The 27270-nt window shown below is 30.9% G+C and overlaps 1 protein-coding gene and 1 long non-coding RNA gene across 11 annotated transcripts in view; one reads left to right on the top strand and one right to left on the bottom strand.

Annotated features, from left to right (window-relative positions):
* LOC134696103 (uncharacterized) overlaps nucleotides 1-27270 on the top strand; it is a 69242-nt gene that overhangs the window by 34339 nt on the left and 7633 nt on the right. For all 10 annotated transcript variants that reach the window (XM_063557707.1, XM_063557702.1, XM_063557706.1 and 7 more), the window contains 12 exons: nucleotides 7872-7932; nucleotides 12817-12919; nucleotides 14545-15289; nucleotides 15534-15656; nucleotides 16516-16617; nucleotides 17063-17223; nucleotides 18127-18188; nucleotides 18780-18881; nucleotides 19379-19528; nucleotides 21126-21194; nucleotides 21867-21987; nucleotides 23514-23658. In XM_063557707.1, the coding sequence (XP_063413777.1) occupies nucleotides 7872-7932; nucleotides 12817-12919; nucleotides 14545-15289; nucleotides 15534-15656; nucleotides 16516-16617; nucleotides 17063-17223; nucleotides 18127-18188; nucleotides 18780-18881; nucleotides 19379-19528; nucleotides 21126-21194; nucleotides 21867-21987; nucleotides 23514-23658 (1944 nt within the window). The remainder of the gene's footprint in view (nucleotides 1-7871; nucleotides 7933-12816; nucleotides 12920-14544; nucleotides 15290-15533; nucleotides 15657-16515; nucleotides 16618-17062; nucleotides 17224-18126; nucleotides 18189-18779; nucleotides 18882-19378; nucleotides 19529-21125; nucleotides 21195-21866; nucleotides 21988-23513; nucleotides 23659-27270) is intronic.
* On the bottom strand, nucleotides 24389-26823 carry LOC134696104 (uncharacterized). Its single transcript, XR_010102896.1, has 3 exons — nucleotides 26285-26823; nucleotides 25465-25533; nucleotides 24389-24694 (listed from the first exon to the last, which is right to left on the bottom strand). It is a non-coding gene; the product is annotated as an uncharacterized LOC134696104 (long non-coding RNA).

Genomic DNA, 27270 nt, shown 5'->3' with positions numbered 1-27270 from the left:
ATTTAAATAATTTGTAGTACTTAGTTTCAAGAGAAGTGCACATGCTTATGATTTATCAGGAGGAATAAAACTTAAAGGGTCCTCCAGTTGAAAATCTGGACAAATTTACAGTAATTATATAGCAAAAATCGAAAGTATAAATAAGGAAAAGTGTTGACGACTTCTTGTAGAACAGTACACTCTCATTACTTATGCACTTTAAAGTTAAGATATACATATGTTACCTTAGATACTTTCAACATTGGTAATTCTGTTACTTATTTTATAAAAGATGCTCAGGCCTTATATGCTGAAAGTTTCAGTGTGACATATTCAGGAGTTTTTAACCTTATTTCATGGTTCAAAGACTTAATAAAACCTGTTCCAATTTCCTCAATTTGTGATCTTAATAGGCATTATAAGGGTTCACCTGACCTTGACCTCATCTTTATCATTATCTTATGATAAAACTTCTACTTAAAAGATCAATTTCTTATGTTCTGATGGGTAGGTTTTAGTAATAGGTCAACTACTTTTCAACCTTCAAATCATTGTAATATATGCTGGGGTTATTTTTTATTGTCACTGCAAATGTTTTGCTTGACCTTGACTTATAAGATATTCTTTAAGTGTCTGTCCCAAGTCATGACCCTGTAGTTCCATGGTTGATCTTGACTTATTAGATATTCTTTAAGTGTCTGTGCCAAGTCATGACCCTGTAGTTCCATGGTTGACCTTAACTCATTAGATATTCTTTAAATGTCTGTCCCAAGTCATGAGCCTGTAGTTCCATGGTTGACCTTGACTTATTAGATATTATTTTAGTGTCTGTCCCAAGTCATGAGCCTGTAGTTCTGTGGTTGACCTTGACTTATTAGATATTCTTCAAGTGTATGTCCCAAGTCATGAGCCTGTAGTTCCGTGGTTGACCTTGACTTATTAGATATTATTTTAGTGTGTCCCAAGACATGAGCTTGTAGTTCCGTGGTTGACCTTGACTTATTAGATATTATTTTAGTGTCTGTCTCAAGTCATGAGCCTGTAGTTCTGTGGTTGACCTTGACTTATTAGATATTCTTCAAGTGTCTGTCCCAAGTCATGAGCCTGTAGTTCTGTGGTTGACCTTGACTTATTAGATATTCTTCAAGTGTCTGTCCCAAGTCATGAGCCTGTAGTTCTGTGGTTGACCTTGGTTCATATATGTCATATTTGTTTTTCTGAATTTCTGTAAATCGACTTGTTATGAATTCGGCTGTTAATTTCTGTTTGAATTATTTCACATATTTTTTGTCAGGTCCTTTTATGGCAGTCTAGATGTTGTTCTTTTTCCTCATTGTTGAAGGCATTGACCTATCATTGTTTACATCCAATTCATTTTAACTCTAATAGATAGTTATTTCATTGGCAGTCATACCACATCTTCTTTATATGCATTTTAACTCTGATAGATAGTTATTTCACTGGCAGTCATACCACATCTTCTTTATATGTTTATATTGTAAGTTATTCCTTTTAGCAGGCAAGATTTCTGCATGTCCACTCATGTTCCTGTTTTGTTTTGATTTAAGACATGAAGATTTATGGTGAATATATCTAGGAAGTACTCTCATACGTATTTGCCCTTTAAAATTCCATCCTGTTTACATTTTTTTTTCAAATTTAATTTGCGCTACAGGCTTCTGTTATCCTGAAGACGAACAGGATGTTTGTCAAATTAAATTCTATCTTTTAACACTTTTTGTCAAATAAAATCTATATTTTAACCATATTTGATGAGTTATTACTGCTATATCAAACAGTGAACTTTATCCTCCTAATATGTCTAAATACCAATAGATACCTTTTTAGATAAAATAAAAGTATAGTATGATCAGTATTGGTATTGATCTAAGTAAATCTGACTTCAGAATAAAACAATGTTAGATAAAATAGAGACGTTATTACTAATTTATTTATATTAATTTCTTATTCAGAAAATATAAGTTTCAAGTTTTCGTCCGATCGATCATATATTAGGTGAAATTGGCTGCTTTAACTTTGGGATTTATAGTTTATGTTTTATTTGAGAGATTTAATAAGATTCTTATTCAGGTAAATTCAAACAATAATTTTTAAGTTAGAAGGTCTGAAAAAGACAAAACCCATGTTTGAACTTTTGTGGATAGTTGTCTCATTGGTAATCATATCTCCTTATTTTTATAGTATACAATATTTGACTTGTTTGAGGAAATATTTTAGTCCTTTACTAATATCATCTACATAAATTAGGTTTATAATATGCAAAGTTTATTTCTGCCTTGTATAATTGCAAGATCAGGTTAGAGGGTAGAGGGCATATACCCCTCGGTTTTATCAGAGAAAAACTTTTGGGGGCATGAAATTATTAAAAAGTGTTGCCTTAATATTTTAACCATTTCTGACATTAACGCCCAACTTTCCTTAAAAACTGTGGATTAGAAAAATTATTGAACAAATCTTAACAATTGAGAAATGAGTACATAGATATAAGAAGGTGGTGTATGAGTGCCAATGAGACAACTCTCCATCCAAGATATTATTTGTAAATGTAAACAATTATTGGTAAAAAAAATCTTAAACACAGAGCCTTGGCTCACACCGAACAGCATTCTATAAAGGACCCCAAATATGACTACCAGTAGTGTATAACCATTCAAACAGGACAACTAACGGTTTAATCTATATATAAAGAAAAAAAGTTAAAACACAAAAATAATGAACTCTGAGGAAAATTAAAAAAGGAAAGTCCCAAATCAAATGGCAAAATCAATAGTTCAAACACATCAAACGAATGGATAACAACTGAGAAACACTGAACAACATCAACAAAACCCAACCACTAAACATCATCTTCCTGGCTTAGGACAGGTGCAAACAAATGCAGTGGGTTTTAACGTTTTAATAGATACCAACCTTCACCCTTACCTGAAACAAAGTGTCAACATCACAACATAAATTTTACTTGTTTCATTGTTTTTTTGGATTTTGATTTATCTGCAGTGTAAAACTCATTCATCTAAAGTGTAACTATTTTATTTTATTTTATGTAAATTTTCGTCTACAATAAGCCCACATTAATAAACTGGGCAGACAATTACAAAGTAATGAATTAGTAGTATCTCTACTGCTAAGTGCAATCTGTTATTTAAAAGGATTTTTTACGAATAAATTTTGTCACTAAGATTTTTTATAGTACTTGTTGTACAGTATAAATTACTTAAAGTCATAAGACTATGTTTATAAAATATAAATCTGTGATCTTTGTTGAAACATGGCAACCAATCGTCATTCTCTAATCAGACCTATTGAATAGACGGAGCACTATTAAGTCAGAAAATCTCCGACTTATACTGCTCAGGTGTTTAAGGTTTAAATTAGTGTACAATCTATTACACATTGTCATAACCCTAGAGAGATTTCACATTCAAATTTAGGTAATGTAATCAATTTACTTATAAAATGTATTATTATTATTTATAAAATAAATTCACAGCAGAAATAGATTTGAATAATTTGTATCTTCTTATATAGGTAAAATTATCTGCAGTGCATTTATTAAATGGATAATATTTGTATTAAGAATAAATTTAGAATAAATTTTGTTGACAGTTGCATTAAATACTGATGTAAATTATTCTGCCTTTGGTTTTGAATAATACTTTTATTTATTTAATATTAATTTGTCTCTGAATGTTAAGCAAAGTAACAATCAAACATTCAAAAGAATATAGGAAATTGAACCAACAAAACATTCTGTTTTACTGACAGAAAAAAAAATACCTTAAAGGACCTATTGATAAGATTATTTCAATTGTAGCTGACCAACCATTGGTTTCATTCTGTATTCTATTTCCTGAGTGAAGGTGCATGGTCCAACCCCCAACTAAAATAGTGGTAATAATTGACTCTTAAGGTCATGATCAAGCTACTGTTAAATCTGACAGCACTTTTATGTACTGAAAGTATCACAGAATAAATCATATAACCACAAAAAAAAAAAAAAATTTGAATAAAAAAAGTAGAGAAGATGATAGGTCGACTAAGGAGTAATATGCTTGAATAACTTGTGATGTTAAACTATTGTTTCAGGTAAGGGTGAAGGTTTGGTACCATTTAAACGTTTAAACCTGCTGCAATTGTTTGCACCTGTCCATGTAAGGAATCTAAGGTTCTAGTTGTCCTTTGTTGATGTAGTTCATAAGTGTTTCTTGTTTCAAGTATTTTATATAGATAAGACTGTTGGATGATTTTACACAAGTTTGGATGATTTTACATAAGTAAGGGACCTTTATAGTTTGCTGTTTGGTCAGGTGTGAGGGCTCTGTGTTGAAGACATACATATAATGTTTTCTTTGTAAATTGTAAGCACATCTTCTTATATCTTTTGAAGATTGAGACTTAACACAATGGACACAACAAAGTTTAGGAATAGCTCTAAACACTGACATCTTCCTGATAAATTATTTAATTTAGAAAGTTCATGACCTATATATTGACCTTATTGACAAGTTTGATACATGTGTGTAGGATTATTAATTAGGTTGCTATCAGTATTTAAGGTTTAGGATAATCTGTGGAAGGGATTAACATTTATACTGTTTAATCTTTGTTTACTCTAATCTTGTTGTCCAAAGGTAATGTATACTGGATCATTGTGACTTCTAGTTTATTTATTTGTTTTATTTCTGTTTAAATATTTAAATGTACAAGTTTGAATTGAGAAAGTGTGTTTGCTTTGAACTTGATAAATTTATTTTGTTATTTAAACAGATCAGCATCACTCTCAATTATAATGAGAAGCTTTAGTAAAATATTGAAATAATAATTAATTTTCTAATGGCTTGTAACAAGACTTTGTAAAATCCAGGAAATTGAATATCAATGGAAATTCAAATTTTTTGTCTCAATTGCACAAAAAAAATGGTACCCATGAAAAATAAATGGAAATAGGTGTCAAAATGGTGATCAGTACAACCACCTAAATATAACTATTATTAACATCTTTAAGTGGACACAAATGGAAGCATGTTTATATTGCCAGTTAAGTCCTGAAAAATTTAGTTTTTGTCACTACAAATATTACCCTTTATCCAAATTGGCAACACTTTCAACTCATTGTTTGATGTCAATTTTACTTCCATATGGACAAAGGTCAACGGTGGCAACTAAAGCTTGTATGTATGACCCAAGTATGCCATCTTTTAATTTTATTTATTTCTAACCAAGTCATCAGTTCAGGATGATCTCACTGAAATATGAATTTGACCTTGTATTATTTAGTTTTGTTTTTGCTATTGAATGTTGGGTGCTATTGGTTTCTTTTTATTTAACTGAAAATAGTCCGTCTTCGATATTTGGCTTTTTATGCTCTTTCGGGTTTTTCTATGAAAATTGTCAGTAATTAAGTAAGGCCACACTTAAAAGGCCTATCTTATTAAAAAAAAAATCCACTTCAGGACAATAAAAGTTTTTAAGTAGGCACCTATATTCTGGGAAGGAAGGGTTTGGGCATTCAAACATTTTTGAATGGCTGTAGTTAATTAGTAGTATAAGGTACTTGTAGTACAGTGTTGTTACCATGACAGTGATTTCACATTCTGATCATTGGTTTATATTTACTGTGGCCATACAATCCATAATTCTGGTTTAAAGCAATTAAATTAAGTATGTGATGTCATGAAATATTCATCAAGTTAGAATTAAAAGTGAATTCTTTATTAACTGGTATCTTGATGATCAGATAAGTCGTTGATTGAAAATGGAAATTTTTATTTTTTATTCCATCAAATAATCAATATTTTGGTTTCACCTGAAGAAATAAACTCATTATAGATACCAGGACCAAATTTAGTATATATGCCAGACGCGCATTTCGTCTAAAAAAGACTCATCAGTGACGCTTGAATCCAAAAAAGTTTAAAAGGCCAAATAAAGTACAAAGTTGAAAAGCATTGAGGACCAAAATTCCGAAAAAAGTTTTGCCAAATACAGCTAAGGTAATCTATGCCCGAGGTAAAAAAGCATGTTAGTACGTCTTTTGAGAATACCTGTTGATTAATTTGTATATGTTGAACTTTTAAATCTTTTTTTACAACTGTTGATTATATAAGAGCCTCATTCTGACTTTGAATGTGGCTAACATCCACAACATTTGGACCTCTGGTGTAAAGTTGTCTGACTGGCAATCTTTCTATATCATTATAGGAAAATAGTCAAGAAATTAGATTTCCCTCAATATTTAGATCTACATTTTTCATTTCTTGTTGTTTGTTCAATGTCCAGTAGCAAATATTTCATGGTTATTCAAGTTGAGTACTGGTTGAAAAATATATGGAATAAATAAAAGTTAAAGGGAGTTTGAGTGATAAGATATTTTGCCTGCTATTGAAAGATGAAGTTAAGGAGTAGGTCCAATAAGACCCCTTTTTGGCCCTGAAATATAGCAGTTTAAGAAAATTGTGAAAATAAAATCTTTAAGCTATATTTATCGAAAGTAAAATGCTTATGCAACATAAATATGAGCTGTTTTTGACAATACCATGCACATATATCGCATTCTAGCATCATTAATTCATGCTAAATTACTGAAATCTTCAAAATTTTAGCATTTTGGTTAATATTTAGACGGTTTCCGTCTTAGATGAAAGTGGCCGCATTTGTGTTCATTCATGATATTGAAATGTAAGTTGTATTTGATGATAATACAAAACATATATAAAGGTTGAGGATGAACACGTATGCGTCTACTTTCATTTTAGACAAAAACCATCAGAAAAGTGACGTTTTTTTGCATATTTGATAGATTTTTCATATTTAAGCTTGAATCAGAGCGTTTTAAATGACTAAATCAGTTAAAATCTTCACATAAACTAATTGAATCAACTGAAATAGACACTTAAAAGTGTTTAAAAAGTGTCTAAAAACTTTCGTTAAGATATTCTTTGCATCACAACAGAAGCTTTATGCAAATTTATTGAAGAGTTCTTTGATTTTCTGAGACTTTCCCTTTCAAATTTGAAAGCCCAATCCTGGCCATGCATTCTAATGGTACTTTATTAGGGTAATTATCGTACATTAGTATTTCTTGCTACAAAGAAAGATGGATCTTTATTGAAAACAATTATCTATCATGAAGATTTTCATTGATGTTTTTCATCAGAATTTTATAGCCATGTTTTCTAAGAATGTCGGCCTTTGATGGTTAATATTAGGAATGTACCTTTAAGTTGTTTATGTGACTATTGCATGTTTGTTTATTAAGTATTTTTACAAATAGAGGATGTTTGAGATTTTATTAGAGAATGGCATGTTTGTTGATAAAGTGTGTTTAATTAAGTTTGGGAGGAAACAAATCAGTAAACATTATACTAAAAAAGATTTGTTTTAGTCCAAAATTATTTTATGGATGATGAAATTAGTCTAAACAATAAAATATTCTTAATACTTGGACGAAAAGGTCAGTAGCCTTGGTTAGTTTTTCTTAATCTTGAAGCTAAATTTTCCTCTTTACTTTCAGAAAATCTCAATTACAGCATTATTCGTATAAATTTTGAAATAATATTTTTAAGACTAAAAAAAAATATTACAATTGTTACTTCAGCAAAATACAGAATTTTGATACACATTTCATTGAACCAAACTCAACATTTGTAAAGTTTATTGGTATCAAAATATTGTTTGATTGTTTTGAGCGATAAGAGTAAAAGTGATTGAGTTACACCCTTCTGTAAGAAGTCTATTTATTTACAGATAACATTAAAGTTTGGTCCTAACATTTACCCTGTAATATGTACAAATTTGTTTTTATATAAAGTTGTATATATACAGAGTAGTGACACGGATGTTTCAGTAATATTTGTGATTTATATTTATAGAAAGTCGTACACAAAGTCGTTTGACGAGGAAATCAGAGAGATCTGACAGTCGCATTCAAGAGTAAGTCATTTGTTACAATTTATTTAGATATGAGTACAGTGGATTCATTTATTTTTGTGGGTACCAATTTTGTGGATTGGCAAAAGATTTCATGTTTGTGGTTTTTTCTCATTGATTTGCCAAAGTCGGCATACAAGCTTGTAGAAAATTTGTACTTCATTAAAAATTATAATTTGTGGTTCATTTTTAATCACGAAAAAAAAATTGGTATCTGACGAATAATAATAATGTATCCATGTTATATGAAATTATGACAATTTCTATGCATCTTCATTTTCTATATACTTTTAAAATTTCCCAAATTTCCAGAGTTACAAAGAACTTCTGAAGATCTTAAATTTGAGGACCTAGTTTATGAAGATGTTTTGGCTGTCTATATTTTGATTGATTATGTTTGATCAAATTGAAATAAATTATTGAAGTTCTTTGGACTATAGAGGTCTTACTTGAAGATATAGGCTATAAAGGTCTTCTTAAGGTAGTTTGACTGTTGTGTCTTATAACACATTTTGTTATGTGTACAAACTTTCACAATCTCATAAAAAATGTTGTTGACTTTTGTATTTCTTAAAGTTTAAATTATGGATGTAAAATAAAAATAAAAAAAAAAATATCCAATTTATAAAATTATTTAATATTGTCTATGTTAATTTTGAATCAGTTTAAATTTTACATTGCACTATTTAATTTTCAATGGTTGTATACAAATATTTTAAAACAATTGTGTTGCTTAGGTTTAGAAAAAAAGAAATCAGTCACTAGTAAACTAAAGACCCTTGCTGATAAAAGGATCCTAAGGATACAAATTTTAAATACTGATGTAATTTTTTCTTCAAAATCTCAATAAATTAGGAAATTACTATTGTTTAAAAAAAATGTTGTTCTATTATGAAACATTGATGGTAATCTTTTTACTGACAGCTATGGTTATATGCCTTGGAAACAGGGCGGACACGGTGGTCATTTTAGGCAGGTATTCCTTGTACAAGGGTGATAGCTCATTAGCTTGTTATTATAAAATCAGGCTACTATTAACACACCATCTAAATAAGTTGTTATTAATTACATTATCAGTGCTGTATACTGGTTGAGCTACAATGTGATAGCTGAGACATATTGCTTTGTATTTATTTATGGTGTATTATGCCTTGGAATTGCAGCATCATTTTAAAACATAAATGCACTGTTTCTTCTGTTAACTTTTATATCATTGTAAATATTTGTCTGTTTCTGTCATCATTTGGTTGAGCTACAATGTGTTAACTGATATGTATTGCTTCATTTTTGTTTATGGTGTATATAATGTTGAATTGTGCCTTGAAATCACAACTACATTTAAAACATAAATGCATGATTTCTGTTGTATCATATCTGATGAAGTTTATGAAGTATAGATTATCTCCCCCTTGTAAACATTCCTGATTAAGTTAATGGGGTAAATTCAGTAAAAAATCTCCCATTGACTTTAATGTTAATCTATGTGTGGAGATAAATTTATACCAGATTTACCTTTAGAAATTAAAATCTTTCATATATCATTCATGAAAGTACAAATGTAGCCCTATCTTTTGCAACAATAAAAACATAGGGTCATGCGGCATTTTTCGGCATTCACATGGCCTTGTTTACAAACAATGTAGATTCGCACTGAATTCCTATACTGACCCCCATTACTTTTCAACCCTGAAGGGAACAAAATTTGTACATTCAGCATTTCTTTTGAATTTTTTTTCAACTCTAGTTTTGATCCATCTACCAAAAAATATTTATTACAAACATTATCTGCCATTCAGAAGAGCATATTACTTCAGTGTTATACAGAAAGCTCTCCCCTAAATGGGCGGTCCCTGATGACGTATATTTATTTACTGAATTTACCCCTATAAGAGACTATTGTACTTCTTTTCCAACTTTTTTTGTAATAAACATGTAGTGTATCAAATTTTCAAGTTCCAGTTTCAATACAACCTTCATAAATGCTGAATTTGTAAAGATAAAGCAAAATTTATACTACAGCCCATACTGCGGCCAATGTATATTTGGTATATAAAGTTGCGCATTGACTGTTTTTAAAAGAATGGTGTAAAATACTATGTTTAATAAATATGAATTGTTTTCTGGGTTTGCTTTGACTAGTATTGCAAGTACACCTAGAAACTAAAGTCTTGGTGTACTCTTAGTTAGTTTTTTCCTTATATGGAATTTTTGGGTTAAATACCATGAAAAGACCACATAAAGACTTTTCAAAGGCTTTTTAAAGCAGTTTCATACCAAATAAAACAACAATTATGTTTCATTATACTAAATCTGTGTTTTAATTACTTGTAAATTTCACAAAATGTCATTGACAATCACTCTGCAGAAATTCCTGTTACCCCAACATCAGGATGGGTTCTTCGCCAAAACTAGACAGCCAGAACTGAAGTAGAAAAAAGTGCCAAATATGAAAAAATAAGATAAGATATGACCAAACTTTACATTTGGGAGATTGAAGTGACAATTTAGAATATTTAAAAGCAATTGTTTAACATAAAAATCCAATTACAAGCATTTCAACACTTGTTTCATAGATGAAGGACCTGTAATCATGAAAACTTGTCTAGTATATTCTTTAAATAAAGAAACGCATGGCGTTGTGTAAAAATAAATGAATATCTTCATGCGGTCAGATTATTCGAGTGTTTAAATACAAGAAAAGTGCTTATTTACCACTTGTTCTACAACTTAACATGGGGAACACAGCTAAAAAAAAAAACAACTATGTCAAAGGGAGGTAATCCATTTTTTCATATGATTTGATACATTATGAGGAGAAATATGTGCAAAATGTGATGTAAATGGGGAGAATATTTATGCCTTTCATTGATATCATAACTCTCAAGTGTAATTTCTATTGCTTCTTTCAATCTGGACACAAAACTGATTTGTGCAATATACTTCATGCTTCTCTCACAGTACACTGGGTGCATCCTGGATAGCCACAGTTAGAGATCGAAATTTGTGTAAAAAACAGCTTTAAATGGTTCCAAAATCCTTCCATTAGATTAACATTTACAGGAAATGAGTTTTGAGATTATTGTGTGGCCTTGGACAAGTACAGTGAAAAAGTGCATATTTTCCTATAGGGGTAAATTCAGTAAAAAATCTCCCATTGACTTTAATGTTAATCTATGTGTGGAGATAAATTTATACCAGATTTACCTTTAGAAATTAAAATCTTTCATATATCATTCATGAAAGTACAAATGTAGCCCTATCTTTTGCAACAATAAAAACATAGGGTCATGCGGCATTTTTCGGCATTCACATGGCCTTGTTTACAAACAATGTAGATTCGCACTGAATTCCTATACTGACCCCCATTACTTTTCAACCCTGAAGGGAACAAAATTTGTACATTCAGCATTTATTTTGAATTTTTTTCAACTCTAGTTTTGATCCATCTACCAAAAAATATTTATTACAAACATTATCTGCCAATCAGAAGAGCATATAACTTCAGTGTTATACAGAAAGCTCTCCCCTAAATGGGCGGTCCCTGATGACGTATATTTATTTACTGAATTTACCCCTATAGAAGTATAGATGATCTCCCCTTGGTAAACATTCATTCATAAGGGCCTGTTTCATACAGGACTCTTTTAGCATAATAAGTCCAATAAAACTAAGATCATATTTCTAACTTGACATTTGAAATATATAGTGTTGCACTGCTAGTTGGCTAAAACTATGTGTATAAAAGATTTTCAAAGTTATGTATTTAAAATGAACTACCTTATTGTAATTAAAGTAAATAGAAAATGACCAAAACTACTAAATTATGTAGGAGAAGAAGAACTATGTTAATTGATTTTGTACCTATATAAATTAGATAAGATAATGTATGTTCACATTTAACTGCTCTCATAATGTTTTGTCAAATCATATAAATCTTACGAAAGCTTATATGAATTAACAACAAATAGAAGGCTTTCGTGTTTCCATATATAATTTGAATTCATTTGATCTGTTTTGTAATTCATGGGGATCAATGTATTGTAGGTTGTTTTTTATTGCGACTACTATATTTTTGGCTTTTTCATTGCGACAATTATTATCCTAGATTCTGTTGGTGGCGTCAACATTTTAATTCAGTCTGTGGTTTAAAGTTTTTTCCGACAACTGATGCATAGTTTTGTTATTATATTTTGATTTTCAGTATTTTTATTGATAGATGGACTAATTAGTTTTTTACAGACAGTCCGGGATTAAAATATTTTGACATGATAAGTAAATCTTCAGTAATGAAACTTGAACAGAAGCTAATCACCAAGACTAAGATATAGCAACTAAAGAAAAAGTTTGATTTTTTTTTAATTAATAGATAAACAAATTCTGTATTTTAGTGATAAACGTACTCACATTTTAAGTCTCTATTAGACTTTTACACTAACAGCAGCAAATGCAGACAAGGTTCTATGTAACCCCTTATCATTTTTTTTTAAAGGGGGACTACAGTTTTGTGTTTATTTGTTGAATAACAGTTTTATGAGTTCTTTATTATTTGTTAGGTCGTGCAAAATATACATTCATTTAAAACAGTACACAATAAATACTTTTTTACTTGAATCCTCAAAAACAACTTTTACTAAAAGGTGTTAATTTAGCTTATCTATTTATAATAATTTTAAACTTAATTTTAAAATCAACACTTGAATAATAAAATTACAATAAAACATCATAATCCTTAATTAATCTCATGTATTAAACTAAAGTCTGTTCTTGACATGTTTGCATAATTCTACCTACTAATTCTTAAATAAAATACTGTAATATAATATATAGCGTTGTGACTTTCTTAAACTGTTTCAATATAATATTTGACCTTTACAATTTGTACTCTAGGCTACTCCCAGAGGATGAACTAGATGATTATGTGACTGAGAAACAAGAGGCCGAAGAAGTTTATTCCCAGACAGGCATAGTAACAACTACTCCCGTAGAACAGGTAATTATATATAGATTATCTCCCCCTGGTAAAGAAGTTTATTCCCAGACAGGCATAGTAACAACTACTCCCGTAGAACAGGTAATTATATATAGATTATCTCCCCCTGGTAAAGAAGTTTATTCCCAGACAGGCATAGTAGTAACTACTCCCGTAGAACAATTAATTATATACAGATTATCTCCCCCTGGTAGAGAAGTTTATTCCCAGACAGGCATAGTAACAACTACTCCCGTAGAACAGGTAATTATATATAGATTATCTCCCCCTGGTAAAGAAGTTTACTCCCAGACAGGCATTGTATCAAATATAGATTATCTTTTTTTTTTTTTTTTGCAACTTTGGCATAAACTTTTTTCTCCTTTTCAATTCCTACAAATGAGATAACTTTGAATGACACATCAAATGGATGATTTTCAGGTTGGCCATTGTTTATTATAAATACCTTTGTTGAGAGAAATTATTCAAACTAAAATTTGTGCTATATTAATGCTAAAGGTTGGAATGCCAATGACCCAATATGTATGTAATGGCCTTGAACTAAAGAAATCTTGCTTTTCGGGTACCATGATTTCCCGAGAAATACGAGAAAAACGTAATATCCCGAAAACAAGATTATATATCCCGAGAACAAGATTTTTATTGGTGTTATATGTGTTTTTTTGCTTAAATTAGTGTAACAACATACAATGATTAAGGTTTATGGCGTTCATAATTAATTAAGTACACGCAATCTTTAGAAAATCGGTATCTTAGTTAAAAACTTTGACGAATCATAATTCATTTCATTTTATTAACAATAACAATAACGATATTTATTAACATCAATCAGTTTTTATATGAATGTTTAAAAATTTTGTTTTTTTAATAGAATCTATTCTTTCAGTACATTTAACACTTTTCTTTTCTGTCAGTTCTTTTAATACATTGATTTTTTAAGTTGTCAATCTTTAGAATGTCCCCCATATTGTGCTCAACAAGGATTTTGCATACAAGACATACAAAACGATTTTTTGACCTGAAATTGCATTTTTATTGAATAAAAACGAGTAATATCTCTCATTAGTATTCTTAATTATTGTGAAAAATTGGTAAAAACACAATAAAAAACACCTGTAACACAATTAAAAATCTTGTTCTCGGGATATATAATCTTGTTTTCAGGATATTACGTTTTTCTCATATTTCTCGGGAAATCGTGCTACCGTTGCTTTTCAAGGTCACATCCAAAAAATATACATCTCTAGCCCTTTCTCTGAATTGGGTCTCAGATAAAAGTAATAGTTCACACAATTTAAATCCATGACCCAAAGTTGTGTCATGACCTTAACCTTAACCAAGGTCATTGCCTGTAAAGTACCTAAATTATGGAAAAGCAATACAAAATAAACTAGGCGTTTACAAGACATCATTATAACAGTTGATAGTATATTCAGAACGCATAACATAAAGTAACCAAGGATGATATTTTACATACAGAACACTAAAGAATAGCATTTACCAGTTCTTCAGCTTAAGTATTTATCATAACCAGAAGATAGTTCCTAATTTAACTTAGGAATGTATACTAACATAATGAATGTGTTTCAATTTCTTAACATTAAACTTGTTACAATTTTCTTAAGGACAAACCAACAGATGAGGAAGTAGAATTACAAGAACAGGATGCAGAATTATTGGAGACAGTAGAGAAGCAATCAGAATCTGTAGATAACTTAACAGATACTGTTGACAAGGCAACAGAATCTGACGAGGAGGAAGTAGAAACTGCAGAGAAGGGAACAGTAACTGAAGAAGAGAATGTAACCCACCAATCACCTCACATTATACATCCCATACATTTCTCACAAGATTTACATAATGGCGATGTTCATTTAGAAGTTTTGGCTATTCCATCTGGGGGTAGGTTACCTTCAGCTCATCCAGAAAAACATGGAACAATCCAAGAATTGTCAGCATCAGAAAGTTGGAATTTTTGCCCTGATGGAGAAATAGTGGATGTAAAAGAGAAAAAGAAAGCCTATTCTAGATTATCCCATCGTGACGGACATTGGTTTAAAGAAATTGTAAAACCAGAGAATTATTGTTTTGAGTGTATACCTGATAGTATGTCAACTAAAGTGGGTCGCCAAGCTGGCAGGATGCCAAACGGAACACAAAGTGCTTCTTCACAGGTGCTACGTATGTCGAGGAAACAGACAGAATATTTTAAACATGCCCCGCCCCTCAGGACTCCTCCCTCTATTCCCAGTGCTTCACATCGACAGTCACAGTTTATAGACCAATCGCCCCGGTACGGACAGACATATAGCTCAGAATTAGAACACCATGCAAGGTCCACCAGAAGTCCAAGGCATTATATGGAACAAGGTAATATTTATGATAAGAATATCATGAAGGTCCAATATTGTCCAAGACATTATTATTTATCTTCTATTCACAAATTTTTGCAATGTTATACATGTCAGAAAAATAAAAGCTAATACATTTTATTATTTTGAAATCTTGGATCTTTGTACAAACAAACAAAAACGAGAAAATATATGCACAAATAAAAGAATTATAAAATGACTTCCCTCTCTCCTATAACTTAACATTAGATTTTTTGTTTCAGTGGTTGATTTAAGGACGAATGGTGTAAGATCAGCCCCTCCTGGCAGTCATTCCGGATTAGATGGTCCATTATCATCATCATTACATGTATCAAGATTGTCCTCCAGACAGAATACAATGATTGGTGAGTAATCGTTTATAAATCACCTGACTTAGAGGGCCATATAAGCTAAGTCACTATCACATCGCATCCATCATGTTCTTATTTAACTTTTCAAAGATTTCCTCTCAAAGAACTGAAGGTATTTCAGCCAAACTTGAACTCAATGATTTAATGATATTTCAGTATTGAGTTTGGGCTTTTTATTCTAGTCAGTCAAGAAACATGGCCGCCATGGCTAAAAATAGAACATTGGTGAAATGCCAATTTAAGCTTATATCTCAAAAATATTAACTTTTTGAGCAAAACTGACTGGGTAAAAATTATTACCTGGTCAATTTCTATAAGTGAGACATATCATATAGTCCAATTTTCTACCATGAACTCTAAGATCTTTTATAATAATCTATGCTCGTATTAGCTTGGTTATATAACTTTCCCCCCTTCATTGTAGTGTCCATGTGATCTTACAATGATTTCTAAACAACAATCATATATGGCTAATGTGTTTGTAATGGAAAAGGTTAAAAAAAATGTTTATTTAACAGGATCATCTGAATCTGTCATTTAAGGTGGTACCTAACACTACAGGGAGATAACTCTCTAAATCAGCTAAACGTTTTAATGATGTTGTGTTGTTAAGGGAATATTAAGCTTTTCACTGATCAAAATTGGTGTTTGTCAATGTGCTATATAACCAGTGTGATTTTTCTGACAAAACCGTTGGTTCAAAATTTTTGAAATTTTAATATTTATGTTAAAGGGTCAAAGTAAATATATTGTCAAAATTTAATGAAAATTAAACGAGCCAAATTAATTTTAGTGAAAGTGTTGGGTACCACCTTAAACCAGTTTTGCTAATCTCCTGTCTTACATTTTACAGAAACCTCCAGAAGTGGTATAGAACATGAGAAAACAATATATCCCAACAATGCTCACATAGAAATAGCAGCAGACGGCACCAGACATGTTGTCTTTAATGATGGTACGAGATTTGTTATATTTTTTAATTTTACTTTATAATGATCAAATATATGATTTCCATTTTTCCCAAACACTAGAACCTTTTTTTTTACTTTACCATTTATATCATGAAAAGTTTGTTTAAACAGAATTTTATTCAAATAAATTGAATTGGATTAGGTAACAGGCTCTATGTAAGCCCTCAAACCAGTCGGTTCTTTAATCTGGTTGTCGTCTCTCTAACATATCCCTGAATTAAAAGTAGGAAAAATCTTATTGAAATTACAATGTGAAAATAGTCGCACATATATAGTTGAAATAGATGTTGCAAAGTTTACAAAAATACACAGCAAATTATATAAAATCTTTTAAACAAATACAGCAAATTGACAATTTTAATTGTCTTTCAAATGAATAAAGTACATGTATAATGATTCTAATGCAATGGATATTTGATATTGTTACAGAGAGATTAGAATCTGTGGCGGAGTCTGGAGTGGTCAATGGTCACGGTGAGGAAGCTCAGGACAGGTTTAAATCAGCAACAACGCAGAAGTCACGAAGATCTAACCAATCTATATCTCGTGTGGGCAGACCTATAGCTCATTATTATAACATTAAAGATCCTGTGAGTATTAGGTTCAAGGGCACTTGCTTAGAAATCTATCTCATCATCAATGATTTGACCAGTTTAACATTAAAAGTAACTAAAAATTAATTCTAGTCAATGCAGAGATGCTCTGTTTAAAAGGATGTAGAAATGAAAAATTTAATGCACATTGATGAGGAAAAAATTAAACATTAAAGAATTATCTTTGTTCAAGTATCAATTAAGTCCCAGATAGATATGTAACTTACATTATACCAATAGGATCTTGATAGGCTTTCATCTTGGTACATCTCTCTTCCAAAGAAATATTACTGTGGATTGATTTTTATTTGTGGATTGCGGAAAATTCTTTACTTTTATGGACATTTAATTTTGTACTTTTTAACATATACTTCATTGAACATTTCAATTTGTGGTTTACCATTACCCACTTCATCCATGAAAATAAGGAATTACAAGAATGTGTCTCTAGTACACGGATGCCTTCTCCACACTTTCATTTTCTATGTTCAGTGGACCATGAAAATAGTATTAAATCTTAAATTATAAAGATAATATAAAAGGGAACATGTTTACTAAGTTTCAAGTTGATTGGACTCAGTGGACCATGAAAATAGTATTAAATCTTAAATTATAAAGATAATATAAAAGGGAACATGTTTACTAAGTTTCAAGTTGATTGGACTTCAACTTCATCATAAACTACCTGGACCAAAAACTTAAACCTAAAGCGGGACAGATGGATGAATGGACATACTAATGAACTCACAGACCAGAAAACATAATGTCAATAAATGGGGCATAATAATGAATCAACAGTAAAAGAATTGAATTGATGTAAACCCTGGCTGTATATAAAACATGACCTTGGTTATGACCTTGCTTAATAACTTCTGACAACAATGTTTATTATCTTTATAGTATGAAACAGCAGCAGCTTTCAAACTTCAGAAAGAGGCTGAAGCAGCTGTGGACATTCAGAGGTATGGTGGTGTTTTATTTAATTAAAAGATTAGAAAGAGGAAGGAGGTCTTATTGATATTATGTATACTGACCTACTTACATAGCCATTCTTTCTAAAACGTTGCTCATTGGAATAAAGCAGTAACCTTTAAGGGCAGTTTTTTTCTTTTTCTTTCAAAGGGGAGATAATAACTAGATCATTATTCTTTACAACTATAGTATAAATAATCTTTAGTATACTCTTATTTGCCATGTACGCTTATCTAATTGATTACAATTATCACTTATAGTAAACATTGAAATTTCTTTAAATTTTTTAGAGCTTATATCCTAATGTTTGTAGACCTGTTTGTCAAGCATTGTAACTAAGATTGACAGCCACAAACAAAATAAATGGTTGAAGCTTGCGCTTGGGTCTCATTCTACATGGAAATTAGCTGTAATAATATTTGTATTTTGAATACCCATATGATATCTTGAGCTACCATTGATATGCTTGTTTACCACAATTATATCTTTATTTATTAAGGTAATTTCTCCAATAACTGTAGTGACAATATATTTTTATAGTACATAAGTTACCATACAGATATCTTTATTTATATCCACAGAATATTCCGAGGATTTGTAGCCAGAAATATGTACAAAAAGTTAATAAAGGAAGAAAGAGAGATATTGGAAGACCAGAGAAAGGCCGCTATAGAAATACAGAGGTAATTAAAATAGTAGTTTGATAGGTTCATAAAAGTCTTTTAAAAAAATTCCATGAAGTTTGACCTTTAAACTGAACCTGTAGGAATGTAGCCAGTAGCTTATTACGCCCCATTCTGATCTTCGAATAAGACCTGTTTAACATCTGTGTGTGAATCTGACATAAGTAACCCAACAGGACATTTTTAAAAAAATAGGCAGATAGGAAGAAGAAAATAGGAAGAAGAAGAAGAACTAAAATAAAATATTAAGAAAAGTATCTTGTTAAAGAATCCATGAAAACTCTTCCTCCAGAAAGGAGAATTTCAACTTTGGATGGATGAAAGATAAGAATTAGACAGTTGTTGTCCATTCATTTGATGTGTTTTATCATTTGATTTTTTCTTTTGATTAGGGACTTTTTGTTTTGAATTTTCCTCTTAGTTCAGTATTTTTGTTATTTTCCTCCTCTTTTTTTTTGAAGTTTGAAAGTTGACACCTATATTTTTTTATGTTACAGAGTATACAGAGGACATTTGATACGCAAAACTAAAATACTGAACCGTCCACCCGTATCAAACGAATCATTAGAATGGGCAAGGGAGCTCAAAATAGTACAAGCGGAGAAAGCTCAAAAACGACAAAACAAAATGGAGGCACTATCCAATTTGTAAGTATTCTTATGCAACAGTATAGTTTATATAAGACTGACTATTTTCATACTCAGGACTGATATTTGAAAATTTCAGAATCTAAAGTTCAATGGAAAATAAGAAAGGTTCATTAGAAATAGTATATATTAAAGTTGCTTTTATTTTATTTTTTCACATCAGCACCTGTCTGAAATAATCTAGGTGTATCAATTAGTGGTTTGAGAAAAAGTTGCCATTTGATACTACATATTTTTTGTTGGTTTATTAAGATGAAAAACTCAGCACATTAATGTATTTTGATAATTTCAATATTGTTTTAGCAGGAAAATATGTTTACATCCTTGTGTTTAGGTTATTTCGTTTTATTTTTTGTTGATTTAAAACAAAATGTACTTTACTATACTTAAACTCTGATGTTTTTTTTATGTCAGGAAAACTCTTTCCACAACTCTTATTATTTATTTCATATTTTTTTATTTAACAGGGGTGACAGTTCATTGAGTAAAACATCTGCAATAATTAAATATGCTTAAACGTCTTAACAAAATGTTTAATGTCTGATATTTCATGCTCTGACAAAATAATGTAAATAATTTAAACAAGATTTTGTTGTACATTTTTTCATGATTGACTATGAATTTAGTTTTGGCATATATAAATTTACCCTTGTTTATTAGCTCAATTGTCTTTATAAATATATGTCCCAGTTATCTAATGATGTGTATTGGGATCAATTTTTAAGGCACATTGATCTACATTTTATGTTACAGTACCTTAATTTCAATTTTGTTAGTAGATTAAAAGTTTTATGCAAAATTTCATTAATTTTAAACCATTCAAAAATTTTTGTGAAAAATATTATTCTTTCAGCATAATATAGGTTGCTGTAATTGTTTTTATACATTTTAAAGGATATCCTCTACATCTTACTGTATCATCATCTTATTTCTTTACAAATAGCAGTTTATTATAAACATAAAACATTGAAATAGCAACTGTAGTGATAATACAAGTAATAATTAAAATATTAATTATAATTCTAATTTCAATGTAAATTACAAATCTGTGTATAATGCTTGATGTCTTGTCATGTAGCATGGGGAATTGTTGTGTGGTTTTAACTTTTAAACTTTGAACTTACTCACATAATCAACGTAGAGTTGATAACTCATACTAAAACTACGAACTGATATCTTATTTTGTCTGAAGATTTAAAACTAATGATAAGATTACACAAATGCAAAGAGGCTTGTCTCAAAAGCCGAAAAATAAGCAGATAAAATAGTGATTTTTGTTATATTTCAACTCTGCAGTCATTGTATTGAGGTTAACTTAGGTCAATGTTACCTACATCTTATGATTGAACTCCCTTAAATGTCTTTGGTTTGTTTTGCATCTATAAATCCAACATTTGTGTGGTACACAATATAATATTTTATTCTACTTTAAGGCAACTCTCAGTACAGGTTTATTTTATTTAACATGAACTAAAAAAAATGAAGCTGTTGTTATTTTTGATTTTGAGTAGAAAATCTCTAAACTGAGTGAATATTTGTGAATAACATAGCTGGCTTTAATTGCTGTATTAACATAAAACTAATAATACTTATATAGAAACACCCTGAATCATCAATCAAGTTCCTCCAAACTGTCAACCATTGGACCTCATGTAGAGATCTACCAGTAAGTATTATTTATATTATTTACTTATATCTTTATGATTAAAATGAGATTTGGAGATAACAATGAGACAACAACCTAACAACACAACACCAACAAAAAAGACATCATGAGGTTGTCAATTATTCTTCAACAATACACTCTTAGTGTATAAACAACAGATAAAGCTCATAATTACCCAAAGACTTGAAAGTAGTGAAAAAAACGAAATATCTACCAGTGTTTTGCTACTACTGTGGGCTCTGTATATATTTAACCTTTTGCAATTTTTTTGGGATCAGAGTTATTCAATATTAGATGAATCTACAGTATGTATATGTAATAAATTGTAATAGTTATACAAAGGATATGGGGTACTCCATCCATAAAACAAAATCAGTACATGTACAACAAAAGAAACACAAAAAGAAAAGAAGAAGTGCTTTTATTGCCATTCTTCATATCAAAGTCACACTGAGGCATTAACACAGAGTAAATAAAAACTTCTAGAAAAGTCTAATGGTGTTGAGCTTCAATTAATGAAACCCTTGCCATTCTGAAACATATCAACATTGCAGGTCAACAGAGAATCCGAATGGCTGGTTTTTAGTATAAATACAGTTTTAATCATTTAGTTCTTTGTATATAAAAGCTACTGAAATTGAGACTTAAGATACTTATGTATTTTGCTTATAGAATATACCACCCTAAACTAACAGGACCAACAAAGAAGGAACTTTATGATGCTGCTACTTCAATTCAGAAAAATGTCCGACGGTTCTTAGTGAGATGTCGATTTGACAGACTCTATAGAAAGGTAATGGTTTTCTGTTTGTAGGTCAGGTTTCCATAACTTTTGACAGGTACATATTTAATTTACCATAAGTTAAACTTGAGTCTAGGTACTCTGTTAGCTGTACTAAATCAATTCTCTAAGAATGCTCTCTTCAACTAAGTAGGGTTCTTTATCTTTTTAGCTCACCTGGGCCGAAGGGCCAAGTGAGCTTTTCTCATCACTTGGCGTCCGTCGTTTGTCGTCGTCCGTCGTCGTCGTCCTGCATTAACTTTTACAAAAATCTTCTCCTCTGAAACTACTGGGCCAAATTTAACCAAACTTGGCCACAATCATCATTGAGGTATCTAGTTTGAAAATTGTGTCCGGTGACCTTGCCAACCAACCAAATGGCCGCCATGGCTAAAAATAGAACATACGGGGTAAAATGCAGTTTTTGGCTTATAACTCAAAAACCAAAGCATTTAGAGCAAATCTGACATGGGGTAAAATTGTTTATCAGGTTAAGATCTATCTGCCTTGAAATTTTCAGATGAATCTGACATTCCCTTGTTAGGTTGCTGCCCCTGAATCAGTAATTTTAAGGAAATTTTGCTGTTTTTGGTTATTATCTTGAATATTATTATAGATAGAGAAAAACTGTAAGCAGCAATAATGTTCAGCAAAGTAAGATCTACAAATAAGTCAACATGACCAAAATGGTCAGTTGACCACTGTAGGAGTTATTGCCCTTTATAGTCAATTTTTAACCATTTTACGTAAATCTTAGTTATCTTTTAGAAAAATCTTCTCCTCTGAAACTACTGGGCCAAATTAATTGAAACTTGGCCACAATCATCTTTGGGGTATCTAGTATAAAAATTGTGTCCGGTAACTTGGCAAACCAACCAAAATGGCGGCCATGGCTAAAAATAGAACATGGTAGTAAAATGCAGTTTTTGGCTTATAACCCAAAAAACAAAGCATTAAGAGCAAATCTGACAGAGTTGAAATTGTTGATCAGGTCAAGATCTATCTGCCCAGGAATTTTCAGATGAATTGGATCATCGGTTGTTAGGTTGCTGCCCCTAAATTGGTAATTTTGAGGAAATTTTGCTGTTTTTTTGTTATTATCTTGAATATTATTATAGATAGAGATAAACTGTAAACAGCAATAATGTACAGTAAAGTAAGAACTAAAAATGAGTCAACATGACCAAAATAGTCAATTGACCCCCTGAGGAGTTATTGCCCTTCATAGTCATTTTTTAACAATTTTCACAAAATTTGTAGATTTTCACTAACATTTTCCACAGAAACTACTGTTATAGGTAGAGATAATTGTAAGCAGCAAAAATGTTTAGTAAAGTAAGATCTTCAAACACATCACCATCATCAAAACACAATTTTGTCATGAATTCATTTGTGTACAATGTTTAATATTAACATAGACCAAGGTGAGCGACACAGGCTCTTTAGAGCCTCTAGTTTTAAAAGCAAGCTTGAAATATTTTTAAACACAAGATAAGACTTAATTCAATAGCAGTCATTCTTATATCTTATTGTTGTAGGCTGTTTGGTATGGATCAACATGGCCAAAAATGGTCAAAGACTACAAGAATTCCTTGAAGAGATGTCAACATAGACATGGAGTGGATAGAGCTAAAACACCCTTTACCATAGAATATATGAATGATTATATGGAGTCTAGGAGAAGTAAGTTAATTAGGACTCTGACATGGAGTAGATAGAGCTAAAACACCCTTCACTATAGAATATATGAATGATTATATGGAGTCTAGGAGAAGTAAGTTAATTAGGACTCTGACATGGAGTAGATAGAGCTAAAACACCCTTCACTATAGAATATATGAATGATTATATGGAGTCTAGGAGAAGTAAGTTAATTAGGACTCTGACATGGAGTAGATAGAGCTAAAACACCCTTCACTATAGAATATATGAATGATTATATGGAGTCTAGGAGAAGTAAGTTAATTAGGACTCTGACATGGAGTAGATAGAGCTAAAACACCCTTCACTATAGAATATATGAATGATTATATGGAGTCTAGGAGAAGTAAGTTAATTAGGACTCTGACATGGAGTAGATAGAGCTAAAACACCCTTCACTATAGAATATATGAATGATTATATGGAGTCTAGGAGAAGTAAGTTAATTAGGACTCTGACATGGAGTAGATGGCTCAATATCTTTAATTGTTTTTCCATAGGCGATAATGGTAACGTTTTTTCCTGTAGCTCAGTCCATATCGTAAACTTGGATATGTATGATAGCTCGTTTCGAAGCTGTGACATTTTCACATATGTGGTTAAATTTTCGGGGTACGAAGTGAGATTACTTTTTCCGTAAATTAGCAAACCCCGAACATCCGTTTGTGATGTGGCTCCTTGTGGTAAAATATCCCCTTTTTAACACAATAAGTTCTTTGAAAATTTAATACTTTGAACACATTCAATAGCTCCATAGTTTTTACACATTTATTCTATGTTCCTCTACTTTCCTAATCACCACAAATAATTAAGTTCAGTCATTTGTTAAAAATAGAAACATGTCCAATATCACTACACAGAGATTTTTTCTTTACACGTGACTTTTGAGTTCCTCATTTCAAGGCGCATTAGGGATGTTGTCCCATATTGCAATCCATAGTTCTGATTTTTCCAAATATTTTTATGTGATCTTCATCGGTATGACATTCTGAATAAATCTGTGTATTTTTGTCCATTTCTGAAAAAAAATAAAGTTGTTTCAGCACTATAAGGCAATGACACTTTTATCGCTATATTTATTTATTTTGAATACAAAGTGTATGCATAATTAATTTCTTACAGTATACCTTCACTAGTCAAAAGAAGGACAAAACATCTGAATGTAACCTTAAATTACAACACACAGACCCTGTTAAAGCATGCAATAAAATTTTCTGGTGCCTAAAAGTGCATTTTGACAGAGAAATTACATTGTATGCAAAAATGAAGATTTCATAAAAAAAACACCAAAATACTTAATTATTCTAGCCAGTGGAAACCTGGTATTTTATACTGTAGAAACCACTATAAACTACTGTAAAAGTCATTTGAATCATATAATTAGAGTGCAATGAAGTGCAAATTTTCAAAACTTGTTCTTTCACATAATTGTATTTGAGAAAAAATGTTTTTTACATGTATTTCAGTGAAAATCTTTTATCAGTGAGATATTGGCATGAGGTTTTAAAGGAAACATTGTGACATCACACGTAATATGGCGTCATTAAATAACGACATATCAAAATAATGCTAATTATAGTTTGCAGAGTTACATGAGGAACAGTTGCCGCAAGGTTTAACTTGAAATATGGAGTCGAAAAGATCAGTAACCAAGCATTTTCATTTAATGCCAAGACCATAGCAACAGTTTTCATATCAGTATATATTTAACATACCGACTGTAATTTGAATTGCATAAATACCATAAATAAACAATTTAGAGCTTGCCAAATAAAACAAAATGCTTACCAGTTATTCAGGACCTTTTAAAACCTCTAGTTTGTCATCTCAGGTTAAAAAGTAATGATATGTCTGGAACTGAAATAAGACAAAAAAATTACTCAGGCTGTGTTATTATTTGGTTTAAATACATAAGTATTATTGAGAGAGCAAAAATCAAATTCTTGAACGTTTTATCACAAAGAAAGAAAAATGCTTCTCCCTTGTGGCTTATCAACCTTCATTTAAATCTTTTATATTAGAAGCAACGAGTGGTAGCTAACTAGCTTAAAAGTTGAAAAGGTGCAGCAATATTGTTTTCGAAAGGTTTGTTGACCCTCCCCCTTTTTCACTGAGAAAAGACAATATCTTGTGATTTACTAGTGTGCATTACAAATAATAATTCATGATTTCTTTAATACATGTACATGTTTGTCTGTTTATTAACTGCATATGATATCTACTGACTGACCATGGGTCAAATTATTGGATAAAAGCACATGATGATGATGTATTTCACTTTACTCGTATGGAGTGTGTTATCTCCCTTGATTATCAGTTATTCCTGTAATCCGTAGTGATAATTACATAACAAAGACTGTATTGTGTCATGTTTACTTACAGATAAAACTATTATGTTAGTTCATGCCTTTTTCAATTCATAAACAAATTCCTTTCGGATCTCTCGGGGGTGTAAACAAAGTTAGAATTGTGCCTAAAAAAAGTGTTCAGCCCCGTGCCTGTAATGCTTTCTAAAAGCGAAAATTTCATTGAGTATCTGCTGGTATTTATCTATAATGGTTATCTGAAATCCTCTGGGATATATAGGTATAAATAAAAAAATACTTACCATCATTTTCACAATTTTCCCGGGTGTATAAGGTGAAATCATCCATAGATCACTCTGGAAACTTCTGATTTATCTTTTTGTAAATTGGCTCAATATCTTTAATTGTTTTTCCATAGGCGATAATGGTAACGTTTTTTCCTGTAGCTCAGTCCATATCGTAAACTTGGATATGTATGATAGCTCGTTTCGAAGCTGTGACATTTTCACATATGTGGTTAAATTTTCGGGGTACGAAGTGAGATTACTTTTTCCGTAAATTAGCAAACCCCGAACATCCGTTTGTGATGTGGCTCCTTGTGGTAAAATATCCCCTTTTTAACACAATAAGTTCTTTGAAAATTTAATACTTTGAACACATTCAATAGCTCCATAGTTTTTACACATTTATTCTATGTTCCTCTACTTTCCTAATCACCACAAATAATTAAGTTCAGTCATTTGTTAAAAATAGAAACATGTCCAATATCACTACACAGAGATTTTTTCTTTACACGTGACTTTTGAGTTCCTCATTTCAAGGCGCATTAGGGATGTTGTCCCAGATAGAGCTAAAACACCCTTCACTATAGAATATATGAATGATTATATGGAGTCTAGGAGAAGTAAGTTAATTAGGACTCTGACATGGAGTAGATAGAGCTAAAACACCCTTCACTATAGAATATATGAATGATTATATGGAGTCTAGGAGAAGTAAGTTAATTAGGACTCTGACATGGAGTAGATAGAGCTAAAACACCCTTCACTATAGAATATATGAATGATTATATGGAGTCTAGGAGAAGTAAGTTAATTAGGACTCTGACATGGAGTAGATAGAGCTAAAACACCCTTCACTATAGAATATATGAATGATTATATGGAGTCTAGGAGAAGTAAGTTAATTAGGACTCTGACATGGAGTAGATAGAGCTAAAACACCCTTCACTATAGAATATATGAATGATTATATGGAGTCTAGGAGAAGTAAGTTAATTAGGACTCTG

The sequence above is a fragment of the Mytilus trossulus genome, chromosome 14 (assembly GCF_036588685.1).
Source record: "Mytilus trossulus isolate FHL-02 chromosome 14, PNRI_Mtr1.1.1.hap1, whole genome shotgun sequence".
Classification (NCBI taxonomy): Eukaryota; Metazoa; Mollusca; class Bivalvia; order Mytilida; family Mytilidae; genus Mytilus; species Mytilus trossulus.
This window is presented reverse-complemented; position numbering and strand designations above follow the sequence as displayed.